Raw genomic sequence first — 17767 nt, 5'->3', positions numbered from 1 at the left:
TTACTACATCAAGTGCTGTCATGGGTGTGTTTTACTGAGCAGTGTCCCATTTCTCAGTGTCTCTGCTGTTGGAACATACGTTCACAGAGAAAACTAATTCCAGTGGCCTTGATACCATTCATCTATCCAGTTCTGAGCTGACCTGTCATCGCAGTCTGTGTTTAAATTCATTACGCTTTTCAGATTTGGGTTTTTGTTTTGTCTTATGGCTGACCTTTATAGGATTCAACTGATCGTCTGTAAAGCATCTTAAAAAGATCTAATTATGTAAATATACTTAAAAGATACATTTTACTAGTTTAAAGTAAAACACTATTAAGGTGTGTTCTAGTGCACATAATGAATTCTGCATGCTTATTATATAAAGCTGCTGCTTGTGTTTCACAAACAAAGTAGTGAAGGATCAGGCTTGAGCAAGAAAATGTTGAAATCATAGTGTCAGATCTGACAGCAAGGGCCTAGAAATAAGACTTGATTTGACAAAAGTGTGATTTACTTGCAGAGCAAGTTTAATCATTTGACAAGAATTAGATTATTTTGATTCATCATCAAACATGATGATCTCAAACCATCAAAAATACCTCAAATTGGGTGATTCCAATATAATTGGTAAAAATGTAAAGCTTCACTTTGTATGCTCAATACCATGACAATTAAAGCATATATTTTTATGAAGTTTGTGGGGTTTTGTTGTTGTTATTTACATGGTACTTAGACTATTTCAACCAAATGCTGTTCAAACTTTCGATTCATTAAATAAGAAATATTGAATTTTCCCAATAATACTCAGATAAACGGTGGCTCAGTGGTTATCACTGTCGCTTGCCAGCAAGAAGGTCACTGGTTCAAGGCCCGCCTGGGTCAGTTGGCATTTCTGTGAGGAGTTTGCATGTTCTCTCTATGTTGGCCTGGGTTTCCTCCGGGTGCTCCAGTTTCCCCCACAGTCCAAACACATGCGCTATAGGTGAATTGATGAACTAAATTGGCTATAGTGTATGAGTATGTGTGTGAACAAGTGTATATGGATGTTTCCATCCGCTGTGTAAAACATATGCTGGATAAGTTGGTGGTTCATTCCGCTGTGGCGACCCCTGATAAATAAAGGGACTAAGCTGAAGGAAAATGAATGAATGAAAAAAGTATAGTTGGGCACCAAATGAACTTATCAGAATGATTTGTGAAGAATCGCACAAGTGCTGGAAGTTCACCTTTGGCATCATAGAACTAAATGACATTTTAAAATATACTCAAATAATAAAGGAAACTAGCTATTTAAAATTGTAAGTATATATTTGAACATTACTGTATTTTAATCTTGATGAGCATAACGTTTAAAGACAATCTAATTCCAACCACAGAACTTTGAATGGTAGTAAATAGAAACAACAATAGTAATTCGAGACTCGTTAAAACTACAAAGGATTTGATTCACTTCACACATCTGCTCAATGACTCACTCAATAAGCCTCTTATCCCATGGGATCTATCAGCAGTTTCCACCCTTCTCTTCCTAGATGACATCCACAAAGGTTATCGGAAAAGTTACACAATCAATTTCACTATAAATCCACTAATGATAAAAGAATGGTGGGGGGTGAGTGAATAATTTAACAATAACACTTGTGGGTGATCTATCACTATTTGTCTTGCTTGTTTGTTTAATGAAGTGTAGCACCTTTTTTTAGCAGCAGTAAAGCATTTGTGCAAAATCAGCACCTGTAGTGTATTGGCTTGACCTAAATCCTGGGATTTATGTTAAACCGTGGGTTATTCAACCGTCCTCCCTCTATATACGTCACTACGGCAGTAAAGAAAAGACAAAACAGCTACAGAATTATTTATGCACACAAATGTAATCAAATGTTTTTTTGGAAAAGGAATGGAGAAGTGCTGCATATAATCTAAATTACACAGTAAATAAAAGAAATGATATATATTTTTAACTTCTGTCTTTATTGAAAAATAGAATTAGGTTCATTGTGGTTCGTCTCATTTAGTGCTGGAATGGATACATCGTGGGGATTTACTTCAAAATGGTGTCAGAGTTTGCTGTGAAGATAAAAAGAGATATTAAGATATTTATGTTTCAAGGAACACAACTGTATTTACTACAAAAATGTTGTTTTGGCCACGCAAGCATACACACTGAAATTTGATGTATTATAAACTGAGCTTATATTTCTTTCATTAATAACATTTCATTGGATTTTTTTTACATAGAACACACTTTTATTCTTTTTATTAATAACTTTTATCTTTTTTTTATAATAGTTTTTATTTATTATGTTTAAATTTAGTTAGATTTTAGTTATATCATTATTAGTTATATTATTATTATTAGTTATATTTTTCTGTACAGTATAAATGTATGCCATTTTTTTTCCTCCTGAGCAAATAAATGACAAATATTTTGACCCTGATTTTAAAAAAAGACAAAATAAAATGCCATTCAGTGTAACAATTCATATACCAAATGATTTAACTCTTACAGGGTGTCCGCGAGGTCTTAAAAAGTATTCAAAGTATCAACTTTCAATGTAGAGAAATTTAAGCCTCTTAAAAGTATTAGTCTTAATAATCAGTCTTAAATGCTATTTTGCAAGGTATTAAATTTTATATCATTTTTGATTATGCAATGTATGGTTGTATGCTAAAGTTGACCTAAATTAAATCTGTGAATATCAGGATGCTGTGTAGTTTATGAAATCAATGAAATCCTACTAGATTTGACATCATGCTGCTTTGATTACTACAGTTAGCAAGGCAACGCCATTATTTCAACAGTTTTATAGGTGCCAACCTGCTGAATTAACTAGATTTAATAGATTTTTATTCAGTATATGAATAATGTTTTAGTTTTGGATTAGTTTCTTACATTATTATTCAATAACTATACTGCAAGTTAAAATCTCGCCAGTGTTTCTGGTTGAAAAGTGGTTTTAAGGTCTTAAAATATATATGGGAAGAGTCTTAAAAAAGGTCTTAAAAGGTATTAAATTTTACTCTCTGATTCCTGTATTTACTCTGTCTTCAATTTTTATGTTTTACCACAATCATTCAAACCACTAGGTTTTACTCATTTAAAATATATCAAAATCTAGAATTTGACCATTGTTTGTTTAATCTATATTAAAGGGATAGTTCACCAAAAAATTTAAAAACTTCCTCAAGTGGTTTCAAAACTTTGAGTTTCTTTCTTCTGTTGAACGATAAAAAAAGATATTTTGAAGAAAGCTGGAAGTCTGTAACCATTGACTTGCATAGTAGGAAGAACAAACACTTACAGGTTTCCATCTTTCTTCTAAATATCTTCTTATGTGTTTAACAAAAGAAAGAAAGCCAAACAGGTCTGAAACATACAGAAACCTGGAAGGGATGTGATAGTGGGGGAAAAAAAACGTGAAAGGAAAATATATAAAGTTTTTAGTTTTTGCGTTACCTCACAAAACCGTTTTTCCACAAACACTTTCTGTTCACTTCATACATGTCACCCTCCTGTTTTTAACATTCATACTATCATTAAGTATTTTAAGATAAGTGTGTGTTGTTCATCGCCCTTCGCAACCTCTGAATCAGCGAATGCATGTATAAGCGCTGAATGACGGACGTGCTTTGTATGATAAACTGATCCCAGATCAGCTTCTGTGCAAGCCACTTAAAGTGACACTTCTGTTATCAAACAAGTGAAGAGCAGCAAATGAATCTCTCGTTTTGTTTAAAAACAGAGGTGTCACTGAAAGAATGCACAGATCTATAATGAAAGCATTCGACTACTTTAGTAACTGTTTTTGCTCATTTAGGAGAAAATGATTTGTGTTTAAAATAAAATGCGCAGGACGGACGTGTTTACATATTAAGTTTATTTGTCTGTTTAAACACACACCCGAATCCCAAAGTGTCCTGCAATTTCACTCCTCTTTAAATGGCGTGTACAGAAGCTGATCTGGGATCAGTTTATCAAGCGGAGCGTGTCCGTCCGTCAGTCAACTGCATGCATTCGCTGATTCAGAGGATGCATATGAAGGGGGCGATGATCGATGCACAGCTTTAGTGGAAAGAAAGTGAATGTAGACATTTTTATATTAATTTCAACATGCTTTCAAGATGAAAAATATACCAGAAATATGGGAAAATACGTAATGATAGGATGATAGCGGGATAGAATGATAAAATACGGGAGAATACTGGCAAAACGGGAGGGTTGACATGTATAAAGCAAACAGGAATTGTTTGTGGAAAAACAGTTTTGCGAGGGAACGCAAAACATCTTTGCATTCCCTTGCAAAACACTGGGGAGATAATGCAATCTTTGTGAAACTCGAAATGTATAGTTTCCTATCACTTTTTTTCTTTCTCCCACCCAGTTTTTTTTTTCTTCCATCCATTGTTTCCCCACCATCACGTCCCTTCCGGTTCTCGGTAGAAACAAGTAAAAGCTAAATTATGACAAAATTTGACAGAACTACCCCTTTAATACAAGTACAAGTCGGCTTAAATGCTCCTTTAAACTAAATGTCTCTGTTAGGATGATGGAAAAAGTTTACCAATATTGACTTTTTTTTAAATCTGAAAACTAGAGTCTGAAATGACAGACCTTCTGAAAGCTGCTTGTAAATGCGCTCTTGTTCTTCCCTGAGTTTCTTCTCTTCCTCCTCAATCCTCCTCTCTTCAGCAGCGATGGGCTTCAGGTAATCTGGTGAGCAGTTTGATTGAAAAACACCACAGTAAGACAATTTAACCAAGCCAGAAAACAAGACACCCCAATAAAGTATATATTTCTGTTGTCATACAAACACTTACCATATCTTTGCTTTCCATAAATCAATCCAATGAGCAAGGCAGACCATCTTGCTGTCTGAAATCAGAGAAAGAAGCCTGTTTTGACTTTTTCAAATACTTCATGAAGCGCTCTGACGTTTGGTAACTTAGATCTTTACTGAACAATGATTAAAACAAATCCACAGCATAAATAAATGGGCTACAACCTGATACACTGATATTTAGTGATATTAAGACATTTAGGTGTGACATTGTGATATAACGTTAGAATTGTTTATTATTTGAAGCACACGTTTTCTATTACATCGATTTTATAGTAAAAATAAACATACGCTGTATGATCATATATGACCTTACATTCATTCAGAGATGGCAGTGGACATCTATAAAATTTTTCACCGCAAGGTCAAATAATAATAGGCAGTTGACTTAAAATAGTTCACGAAATTATTCGCAGGTTTCTCATTTAGCAATACTGACCTTGTATGGATAAGCGGCTAGCAGGCTAAGCTAACACAGTAACGCTAGCACCGCGCTATTTACTGAAAATGAATGAAGGTCGCTGATAGCGACTGACTTTACTCAAAACGTGTTTCATGAATAAAATTGAGGGTCATGCGCTTAATGTAAGCTGTACCTTGATAAGAGGTGAGACCTGTACAGGAGGAACCATGTTTGAATGGGTCTTCAGGCAGGAAGAAGTCAGTGCGGCGCAGTCTGTCGTCCCTACTCTCGCCTTTGATTTTAGCGTCTTTACTGTCAGCAAACTGTACATAACCATCTGATTTTCTTACTTTTCTTTTTATAACTGTAAATAGCCGTTTAGTTCTACAGTGTGATAAACCTTTTTTTATTAATTAGGAGTAAAAATTAGGATAATTAATACTATGAATAATATTAGGCTAATAATGTTAACATTAGTATAGTAATATTTAAATCATACAGTATCCTACAGTTTTATAAAGTAGGCTACATTTTAAATAGCCTATATAAAAATATAAATAGTTCATGCAGTAGCTTCATTTGAAGAGTTAAAATGCAAAAACCTGAGTACCATCTGAAATTTTCTTCTATTATTAGCATTTTTCTCAGGCTCCTATGTCTTGATTTAGTAATTTCACTTTTATAGCAAAGCATGTTTTTTTCATTGTTTTTTAATATGAAATAACTGAACATAAACATAGAAGGCTAAGAAAAATGCTAATTGCATAAAATACCTGATGGCACTTAGAGGTTTTTGTATCTGAACTCTTCATTTATTTATTTATTTATTAATAATTCATGCATTTCATTTATTTACTTACCTAACCAACTTGTTTGGAATATGGTTTATTGTTGTTGTTTATTTAAATGTTATTATTCACCCTTTTACTTTGTACTGTTTCGCTTAGGTTGCAGTAAATAATGCATTAAAACTACAGTCTTCCAGTTAAGGGGAATTATTTGTTTGTTTAAGCCCACTATTATAATAATAATATTGTTATTATTAATATTATTTAATTATTTATTATTTGAAAAGTATCATTTAGCAGCTTAATTAAGTAGACCTAAAGATGGTGTGACAATTATGTTTCTTATAAGTATGGTGTAAATATATAAAAGTATAAATATTTAGTACACACTCAAATAATATAGTGTTTCTTATATTGTATTTAGTCTTTTAGTTGTCTGGACCTGTTTTTATTATTATAATTAGTATTAGCCCTTAATTTTTTTATTATTTCATTTACTCAATCCTACATTCATTCATTCATTTTCTTTTTCCCTTAGTCCCATTATTAATCAGGGGTCGCCGCAGCGGAACGAACCGCCAACTTATCCAGCATATTATTTTATAGCAGCTTATTTTACACAGCGGATGCCCTTCCAGCTGCAACCTATCACTGGGGAACACCCATACACTCTCATTCACACATATACTACGGACAATTTAGCTTACCCAATTCACGTATTTTTACCTGTGTATATATATATCCACACAGAAAAGCCAACTGACCCAGCCGAGGCTCAAACCAGCGACCTTCTTGCTATGAGGTGACACTGCGCCACCACGCCGCCCATGTATTTTATGATTTACTATTAAAAGAGTATCTTTTAGCAGCTAATTAAATAGACCTAAAGATGGTGTGACAATTAGTTTCTTAAAAGTGTGGTGTAAATATAAAAACGTATAAATATTCAGTATACACACTCAATTAACATAATGTTTTGTATAAGTGTTGTTTGCACCTGTTATTATTATTATAATTACTATTAACCGTTTTTATTATTTCATTTACTCAGTCCTACAATATGAATAATTATTATTATTTGCCTCCTTTTTAACCTTCTTGGCAGCTTGTAAACTATTTATTTATTAATCGTAGTATATTATTTAATCAAAATCATGACATGATAAAATCAAGACTTCCATCATCATACTTCCTAAACAGATACTTGACATCAGTCTCCAAGTTTGTTTTTAAATCTACAGACGGACATCCTCCTTCCTTTTGAAACTATTTCTAGGAGTGACGTCGCCTGTGTAACTGCCAACACAGGTGTCAGTTTCCAAATCCTGCAGGGTTAGAAAGCATGTTGGAAGGCTCACAGGTTAAATTTAAACACCACCAACAACATGGGAAAGAACTCACCAAGCCAACCCCCCCTCCCCCCAGCCCACAATAAAAATAACAAAAAAATTTTTAAAAAGCTCTGATGTGACATTAAACCATTCACTACAGTAACTCTTGATTACAAACCATTCATGTTAGGTTTGTAATCAGTAAACCTTATATCATCCTCCCACATGAACTCTTCCCCTAATAGAAAGGCATGCAAACTCATTACAGCGGCCACTCTAAATAGTACAATGATGTGCTTCTCTGGTATTTAACAGATGCATTGCAAAAATACAACCGACTTGTTTTGGAACATGACAGCAAGTGCTCAGTCATAGCAGCTCATCGACACATACTGGAATGTTCTGAGGCACCATATAAAAGCACAGAGTTGCGTTCGTTGGGACAGAAGCACAGAAGAAGCCAAACAGCTCAACAGCGAACCTGAAAAATCCACTGAAGATGCTTTGCCCGAGCACATTTCAGCCTCATCTGAGCCCATTCATGGACTTCCACTGGCCAGTTCGCAGTCTGTGGCCAGAGACCAGACCTCTGTTCTTTCAGTTTGAGCAGGAAATGATGAGACACATGCAGGAGATGAGGCACAACATGGAGTTCATGGAGCGCCTGCATCAGAGGATTTTTGATGAGATTGACCATGTTTCACCTATGACGACTTTCAAGCCTATTTCATTCCAGCTCGGAAAGGAAGGAAGCCATTATGCATTGACATTAGACACTCAGGACTTCTCTCCAGAAGAGCTTGCCGTTAAGCAAGTGGGAAGAAAGTTGAGGGTGAGCGGAAAGACGGAGAAGAAGCAAGACGATGGGCAGGGATCCTATTCCTACAGATGCCAAGAATTCAGACAGGAGTTTGACCTTCCTGAAGGTGTGAATCCTGAGACGGTGAGCTGTTCTTTAAACAATGGCCAGCTGCAGATACAAGCACCAAGAGAAGGTAACACTGTGAGCAATGAGAGAGTGATTCCTATAACATACACTCCTGCTGTGAAGAATCCTGCTCTTCAAAACACACAGCCAGAGAACCAAGCGGTTGAGGCCGAGGCTGCTGAAAACTGAGCTCAGCTTCTGTTAACCCACAGTGGAACAAATGACTCTGTGAAATGTCCAGATGCAGAACGGATTGTGTTTAAATTTGAAAAAGACCATTTTATAGAACTGTAATGACATTTTGATTAATATATTACGATTTACTGGAAAAAGAAGTCAAATACTTGTGTTGCACAATATATTTGTTATTGTGAAATTGCAAATTGGAAATGTTTTTGTCAGAAAGCTTATTTTGTGTACATTTAATAAACTGAACAGTAAAATCGAGTTTTTGTCCTGTGATCAAAAATATGCAGAGAGTGAAAAAAAAATACTCATTTGTGTTTTTTAAAGAGAAACCTATTTTTAAATGAATGATAATAACGATAAGCCATATAAACAGACCTATTGGGAACTACATTTGGTTGCTGATCATTCATTCATTCATTCATTCATTCATTTTCCTTTGGGTTAGTCCCTTAAGCGAACTTATCCAGCATATGTTTTACACAGCGGATGCCCTTACAGCTGCAACCCAGTACTAAGAAACACTCCTACACTCTCACATTCACTCTCATACACTACTTTATTCAATTCACCTATAGCACGCATCTTTGGACTTTGGGGGAAACCGGGAAAACCAGGGAGATTTAGCTCCGCCCACTGCAATTAAATGTTTCGAACTAAATGCACATTTTCAAAAAACTTAAAATGTACTGTTTTTCTATAGATAAATCAACAATTTAAACATATATATATATATATATATATATATATATATATATATATATATATATATATATTAGCCCCTATTCTATTCTATATGATAGAATTATTAGCCCCCCTGAATTATTAGCCCCCGTGTTAATTTTTTACCCAATTTCTAATTAAGAGAGATTTTTTTAAACACATTTCTAAACATAATAGTTTTAATAACTCATTTCTAACAACTGATTTATTTTATCAGTTGAAATAATATTTTACTAGACATTTTTCAAGACACTTCTATACAGCTTAAAGTGATATTTAAAGCCTTAACTAGGTTAATTATGTTAACTAGGCAGGATAGGGTAATTAGGCAAGTTATTGTATAACGATGGTTTGTTCTGTAGACTATCGAAAAAATATATAACTTAAAGGGGCTAATAATTTTGTCCTTAAAATGGTGCTTAAAAAAATTAAAAACTGCTTTTATTCTAGCCAAAATAAAAGAAATAAGACTTTCTCCAGAAGAAAAAATATTTTCAGACATACTGTGAAAATTTCATTGCTCTGTTAAACATCATTTGAGAAATATTTTAAAAAGAAAAAAATATATAGGGGACTAATTATTCTGACTTCAGCTGTATATCTGTTTTGGGTGACACTGGCACAGTGGGTAGCGGTGTCGACTCACAGCAAGAAGGTCGCTGGGTCAGTTGGCATTTCTGTGTGGAGTTTGCATGTTCACCCCGTGTTGGCGTGGGTTTCCTCCGGGTGCTCCAGTTTTCCCCACAGTCCAAAGATGCCTGTTGTGTGTGTGTGTGCGTGTGCGTGCGCGTGTGCGTGTGTGTGTGTGTAGTAGTGCATGTGAGAGTGTATAGTTGTAGTAGTAGTAAGTAGTTAGTAGTAGTAGCATCAGCATTTACCACTCTTGATGTCATGTTTTTAAATAATAATAGTGTCTCCAAATATAATCATGTCTCCAAATAATAATACACAAATTTGTGCATTATATATATATATATATATATATATATATATATATATATATATATATATATATATATATATATATATATATATATATATATATATATATATATACACTTTTACATGAAAAACAAGTCTTACAAAAATAACTGACGGTGGTATTTCTCATGAAGTAAACGTGTACTAAATACTCCAGCCCTTCAGGTGGCAGTACTGCTTTTACTCAACACACTCCCGTCCATATTTCAGTTTGAGAGACAAATATCCTTCCGTCTGTTTCACCCGCCACAAACAAGCAAGTAGTTGGGTCGAGTTTTGGTACTTTTAATATGCAGTTTTGGTGTGTAATGAGGTAATAAGCATATGTTTTGCGTATAGAGTGCCGAGTAAACATGACAGCAGTAATTCACGAGTTGCTGTCCTCCGTTATGGGGGTTTTAGTAGAAAGTGTCGTGTCGGAGTTGAGCAAACATCTCTCTGACTTCACGACTGTATTATCCGAAGAGTGGAAGCGCAACAAGGGGACAGCAGCGAACAAAAACAGACTTAAACAGGCCAGCCAAGCCAAATCTGTAAGTTCAAGAGTTGGAAAGCAAACGCAGTGTCAGTTTGAATTCATGAAGTGCTGGTTGACTGTTGTTTACATTGTAAGTTAACGTTTGTCGTAATTGCAACGGGAATATAAAGTTTACAGTGCAGAGGATAGATCTAAAAATCCGTATTATGTGTAATTACATTTTGAATATGTCATTAATAATCCAAATAATCTTGCAACTCATCTATTTCCTGTTAAGCAGTTGCTGACTAAATGGTGTGCAAGTTAAAATTTAAGCAACTTTTTCAAACGTCAGTACGTTTTAGCATCAGCATTTACCACTCTTGATGTCATATTTTTTATTTCCAAATAATAATACACAAATTTGTGTGTGTGTATATACATATATACAACACTTTTACATGAAAACAAGTCTTACAAAAATTCACTTAAATATTTTGTTGTAGGTCTTAAATTATTTTAAACAGGTCTTAATTTTCCTATGTCCAAGTAAAGCTACCCAATCACTGATAATCCATCTCAAAACTATATGTTTTTATTGCAAAGAGATACAAATCACAACAGCTGTTAGACATGTTTACAGCAAATTCTCCTAAATAAATTCTTTAAGCAGGGAAAGAAAACTAAAGCAACACATCCCTTTACACAATCTTCCATTAATACAAAAACTATTTACAGAAGTAACTGGGCCATTAGAAAAAATCCTTGTTTAGCTCAGTGTTTAGCTCAGTATAAGTCTAAAATTTTATTCATGATGGTCTTAAAAGGGTCTTAAAAAGTCCTTAAAGAAACCTGCAAGAAACCCTGATAATCCCAGGTTTTGCTTTGTCAAGATTACAATATTTGTGTGAGGAGAAATAGGATAATAATCACCTCCATTAGGCAAATTGTAAAAATTTATTATTGATACTATTATATTTTACTTTTTGCAACAATAGAAAGTTAAAATGGAACGTGTGTTTTTTATTCTCTCTGCCTTATTTTGAGCCAGGAAAAAAATTTTTTTTTTAGTCAAGTCACCTTTATTTCTATAGCGCTTTATTTAGTGCAGATTGTGTCAAAGCCACTTTACAAGATTGAAAAGGATAAAAAGACAGCATTTCAGAAATTTACAGTATATCAAACAGGTAGCAGAGTAGTGGTAGACTGCTGCTGTAGTTCTGGTCAGAATGTATTGAAAATTAATAACTTTAGAGTTCTTTAGTAATCAGAAAAATACAATTATTGCAGATAACCCATTGTGTTTAAATAGTCACATACTTTGTGCATACTAGGCATGCAAGTCAAACATTTTTATATAATAAGAGCAGTAAATTCACTTATTGTAATTCAACTTTTGTATTTGACACACAGTAAATAGTATGGGGTTCATGTAGTTAACAATCTCAAATGATCTCTTTTGCATTTCAGAAGGAGTTTGCTGCATTCATGGAGCTGTTGAGTAAAGCCACGGTAGAGACGATGGTGAAACTGATCCACGATCGCATCTCAGCTCAAGTACTGAAAGTTACAGCAAAGTCTCAACTCTCACAGGAAGACAAGCTAGATGGTATGTTTTAAAGAGCCCCTATTATGCATTAAAAAAGGTCATATTTTAGTTTTGAGGGTCTCCAACAACAGTCTGATTAGCATGCAAGGTCAAAAAACACCTTTATTGTCTTAAAATGCATTAATTTTTACCTAATTATCCAAACGATTCCAATATGATTCGTTCAGTGATTCATTTGTTCCCAAATCCCTCCTTAGCGCAATGGTAATCTGCAATCAGTTCTTAGGATTCACGCTTGTAAAGTCTTATAGTAATAGTATTGTTTTAATATTATATCGTCTTTTGTTGCATTTACAAAAATAAACAATAATTTGAATCTCGTTGCATTTTCACAGAGGGTCAAGCAGCCACATCTGAGCCTGAAAACGGTGTGCTTCTTGAGCCTGGACAGAATAAAGACTATGAAATGGGATTAGAACATCATGAAAACTCTGGACCAGCAGCAAACAATCAGTACCAACAACTCTCATCCGCACCCACAGACATTCTGGCAAGCGCTTTAGTTTTGAGTGAAAGCCAGCCTTCCACAAGCACAAATGGAGCTGCAGAGGGGAGACGGGAACCTTTTGTTTGCGAGTCCTGTGGAGTGTCTTTTAGTGATGGAGCTCTCTTGAACATTCACAATGCTTTACACAAAGAAAGACCTTTCAATTGTTTGATATGTGGGAATACTTTCAAAATGATGAAGTGCTTGATGAAACACCAGAGATTTCACACTGCTCCAAATATGAGTATTGAGTTCGAAGGCCCACTGCATGAGGAAGAATTCATTGTGCAGCTGGAAACCTGTGACAGTACATCACTGGAAACACTAGAGGTCACCACTCAAGGTAAGACACCACTTAAAGAAATAGTTCACCCAAAAATGAAAAGTTGTCTTCCTCAAGTGCAGTGATGCTCAAAGTTGGCTCATGGCAACCTTTGATTTGGCCTGCTGTTCCTCTGAGAAGAGAATAAGAATGATGGGGATAGTTTCAAGATTGTCATTGCAAATTTAATGTAACCCTTTGTTTGTTTTATTGATAAAAGCTAACTGAAATTAAATGTTTGAATTAAATGGCGTAAATTATTCCAATTTTGTTTAAATGTACATACTGTTACCCGACAATGCAGAGACTTTGGTGAGCTAATCCAGTCCAAGTCCAAGGCAGATTCTGCTAGGTTAGAGTATTCAGCATTTAACTCTACTGTGGTATTAATGTGATTGTTTGTTTTTATTTGCAGTATGTTATCATTTAAAAAGTTATAGTGCACTAGCTAATACGATTTAAAGAAATGTTTTCTGTTTATTTTGAAATATTAGGAAATTACCCATAGCAACTTTAATGTAATATAGCTTGGTAAATTTACCCTCGGCCCATGGCAAATATTGATATTAGGTTTTTGGCCCTTTATACAAAAAAGTTTAGGCATCACTGATCAAGTGGTTCCAAACCGTTATGAGCTTCTTTCTTCTACTAAATAAGATGTTTAAAAGAAAACCGAAAACCTGTAGCTGTTATGTAGGACAAATAAATACTATGGAAGTCAATGGTCAAAGGTTTCCAGGTTTTTTCAAAATATCTTCCTTTATATTTAACATATGACAGAAACTCATAAAGATTTGAAACAAGTATAGAGTGAGTAAATGATGACAGAATTTACATTTTTGGGTGAACTGTCCCTTTAAAATGCCATTCCTAAAGGTGCTTTCCGTAATACATGGTTCTGGACTGTATATTACTGACTGACAGTTATATATGCTATTTTTTATTGTAATAATATGCATTTACAATATTCATTATTTAGTGCTTAAGAAATATTTGCTAATATTATTATTTGTAATTAGTAATATTTATAGTTATTAATGTTGAATTTTAATGCTTTATTATTATTATAATCATTATAATATTATTTTGTTGATGAATACGTTTAAAAGAACAGTATGTATTAGACATGGAAATAGGGCTGCACGATATTGGAAAAATCTAGCATTGTGACATTTTTTATCTTGCAATATATATTGTGATATGAATACAATTTCACCAGACAACCTAATATCTCTATTTGGAAAGAATTCATAATGGTAGATCGATTGGGATGATTCTGCAGCAGAAGTGCATCTTTGTAAAATTGAATAAACTTGTTGGGGTCCCCCAACACATTTTCGATGTGGTCTGTGCTATTTGCAGTGCATTTCTGTATTTGCATGTGTTGTGAGTATTTTCATGCATAACTATCTATAAATACAATCAAGAAAAAGATGCAATTAAAAAAGTGATTTATCGTTTCCTGAGTCTAACAGTATTGAAGTACAGTAACTGAAGGATAAAAATAAAAATAATTCAATAAAATTAATTGTTGTTAAAAGTTACAAATGGTACTATTTATTATGCCTGAATGTTTTTAAGGTCATTATACAATCACAGGCATCATGAGAAATGAGAAATTATAATACAAACTCACTCAACATTGCTTATTCTGCGATGTGACTATTGTGAAGGATCACATTGTGATATCGATGCTGAAACGATATATTGTGCAGCCCTACTTGCTAATCTTTTTTTAATATAAATCTATAAAGTCTTCATTATATAAAGTCTTCACTGCAGCTTAAAATTACTTACATTTAAAGTTGAATAAGTATTAAAAATGCTTACTGACCACAATGTTTTGAACAGTACCCATATATAAAATTGTATTTCATGTATATCTGTTATGTGAGTGTACATGATTTTTATTATCGCTTTCTATTTCCTATTTTGTGTTTGCTTTTCTATTTTACAAATATTTTGTGAATTAGTTTTATATATCATATATCTTATATATATATATTTATGTCAGCTATCATAGTTTTATTTATCATAGTATAATAAATATATTGGGTGCACCATTAATGACCAATATTTCTCCATAAAAAACTTTTAGTTTGTTAATCATACTTTGTGCTCTTCTCCTCACAGATATTCTCCAAAATAACCTGGATACCGAAGACGTGTCTTGCGCTGTCTTGGAAAGCAGTCAGTATGCTGCTGCATCACTCGTACAAACTTTAAACATTTCTATAGAGAACACAGATGACGGACAATCCAACGCCACACATGACATGAACATGATAAAGCAATCCAATGATGGTTTGTTCCGCTGCAAAACATGCGGGAAGTGTTTCGAGCTGAGGTGGAAGTTCATTAATCACGTTCGGGCTCACGTTAAACATTACAAATGCTCCCACTGCGATAAACGCTTTACCATGAGAAGCTGCCTCATCAGACACGCAGCGACGCACACTGGAGCTCAGCTCTTCAAATGTGACATATGCTCCAAATCTTTTGTATTTCAGGCCTCCCTAGAAAAGCACAAGCATCTTCACACTGCAGAAAAGACTGTTACATGCCCAAACTGCCAGAAGGTTTTTCCAGGCACACGTTCGTTTGGTAGACACCGATGCAGAGCAGTCGAAACGCTCTACAACTGTCCCGTCTGTGACAAACAGTTCAAAATCAAACAGAACATGCTAGATCACCAAACGCTGCACACCGGAGAAAAGCCCTATTGCTGCGAGATTTGTGGTGAGTTTTACAGCTGCGAAAGATATCTGAAAAATCACCAGAAGAGTCACATCGAGAAAACCTACGAGTTTTCCTGTGAAATTTGCGAGAAGAGGTTTAGCGCTCGCAAACACCTGCAGGCGCATATGCTTGTGCACACAAGGGAAAAGCGATACACGTGTGACGTATGCGACAAGAAGTTCGCAACCTCTGGAAATCTCAACAGACACAAAGCCGGTCACACAGGAGTGAAACTTTACGGTTGTCCGATATGCTTAAAGAGGTACACGACTGCATACGCCCTAAAGATGCACACACACAAACATACTTCAAGCAAACCGTTCCTTTGCGACGTTTGCGGTAAGGGATTCACCAGTTCGGACTACATGAAAAGGCACAAGAGAATCATTCACGCTGGCAGGAGGGATTGCGTGTGTTCCATCTGTAACAAGGCCTTCATATTCCCCAGTTCTCTTAATCAGCACATGCTTGTACATACAGGAGAGAAGCATCATGAAAGACTGGTCAGTCCTCTGCTGAAGAAGTTCGCTTGCGATCATTGTCAAAAGAAGTTCTACTCACAAGCCGCACTTACGGTACACCAAAGGGTTCACACTAAAGAAAAGCCGTATAGTTGTGAGATTTGCGGAAAGAGGTTTGGGTATTCCAGCAGTATTCAGATGCATATGAGAATACATACTGGAGAGAGACCTTTCGGCTGTGATGTTTGTGGTAAGACGTTCAATCAAGCTGTTCATCTGAGGACTCATCAGCGAGTGCACACCGGTCTCAAGTCTTTTAGCTGTGAGAGCTGCGGGAAGAAGTTTGTGGACCATAGAAATCTCAAGCAACATAAATGTAAATACACCATGTAAAAATTAAGGTTACACTGAATTATTGGGGTAGTTCAGCCCAAATATTTTATTTGCTTTTAATTTATTCACCCATCCAAGATGTAGGTGACTTTTTTTCAGGAGATTACTGAAGATTTTGAACTGAAACTTGGTTCTTGGTCAGTTATAACATGCAAGTAAAAAACAACCAAAGGCAAATGCAAATTATTATCTGTGGCTCCTGATGATACGTTGAGGTCTTATGAAGAGAACTGATTGATCTGTGTAAGAAAATTAACGTTACAGCATTGTCGTTATCCACAGCTTCTGCAAATGCAAGCTTCCTGTCGCATAATGACTTGAACAACTCAGATTTGAGTTTGCTGAGGTTGATTTAAATAAGGTTTAGTTTTTACACAGACTTGATTTTTCTGTTCATAAAACTTTAATCAGTGTTTTATTTTGTTCTACTGAAGAAAGAAACGTACATGTTAAATGGCCTGAGTCGGTACAAATCAACAGAACAATTTTTATTTTAATGGAGTTACTGTTGAACATTGCATCTCGTTTTCAATACTGTTTGAAACGGTAATGCATAGCCTTATGTTAATAATTGATGATCTGCAGTCATAATTGGCAAGTTGATTGGATAAGGTTTTGTATAGTTCTGTATTTTATTGTTTGGAAATATTATATTTATATCAAACCTGGACTGGCAATCAATGCTTGTGCGTAACTGCAATAAAAAACAACATGAGGAACCACTTCTGTCTTCCTTTCATTAATTGTATAAATTTGATGATTAAATCATTTTAATTTGATTGCATTAGTGATTAGTATTTGTCAACCCTCTCTTCTTAAATACCTTCACCTAGTCTGTTTTAGATATGTTCCTCAATCGTGTAATGTAACGTGAAACATTTTATTTCTATTGAAAAATATTTGAATAAAGTAATTATTGCCTTTAGAATTCTACAAAATAAATTATTTTCTTAATTTATTTATATATTTCATTAATGTATTTCCCACGTAAAAAAACTATTCAAAAAGCATGTAGGTCTGTGTGTTTTTGCGTATATATTTGTTTATAATATATAGCGTGGATTATAATATAATAAACCGGGAGAGTAAGTCTTTGTCATGGACCATATTTCTAAAAATAAGCTTGAAAAGTTGTTGAG

General features: G+C 34.6%; 2 protein-coding genes and 1 long non-coding RNA gene across 3 annotated transcripts; 2 read left to right on the top strand and 1 right to left on the bottom strand.

Annotated features, from left to right (window-relative positions):
- Positions 1-1934: 1934 nt before the first annotated feature.
- On the bottom strand, positions 1935-5527 carry LOC130214818 (uncharacterized). The gene is made up of 4 exons (XR_008835639.1): positions 5417-5527; positions 4801-4855; positions 4595-4693; positions 1935-2049 (listed from the first exon to the last, which is right to left on the bottom strand). It is a non-coding gene; the product is annotated as an uncharacterized LOC130214818 (long non-coding RNA).
- A 2239-nt stretch (positions 5528-7766) lies between these two features.
- hspb9l (heat shock protein, alpha-crystallin-related, b9-like) lies at positions 7767-8717 on the top strand. The gene has a single exon (XM_056446484.1). The coding sequence runs from the start codon at positions 7842-7844 to the stop codon at positions 8457-8459; it is 618 nt and encodes a 205-aa protein (XP_056302459.1). The 5' UTR covers positions 7767-7841; the 3' UTR covers positions 8460-8717.
- A 1676-nt stretch (positions 8718-10393) lies between these two features.
- On the top strand, positions 10394-17351 carry si:dkey-30k6.5 (zinc finger protein 345). Its single transcript, XM_056446483.1, has 4 exons — positions 10394-10693; positions 12088-12226; positions 12562-13056; positions 15169-17351. The coding sequence occupies exons 1-4, from the start codon at positions 10514-10516 to the stop codon at positions 16626-16628; spliced, it is 2274 nt and encodes a 757-aa protein (XP_056302458.1). The 5' UTR covers positions 10394-10513; the 3' UTR covers positions 16629-17351.
- The last annotated feature ends 416 nt before the right edge of the window (positions 17352-17767 follow it).

This window comes from Danio aesculapii, chromosome 21 (genome assembly GCF_903798145.1).
Source record: "Danio aesculapii chromosome 21, fDanAes4.1, whole genome shotgun sequence".
Lineage (NCBI taxonomy): Eukaryota > Metazoa > Chordata > Actinopteri > Cypriniformes > Danionidae > Danio > Danio aesculapii.
The sequence above is the reverse complement of the archived record's forward strand: the minus strand, read 5'-3'. Positions and strand labels throughout refer to the sequence as shown.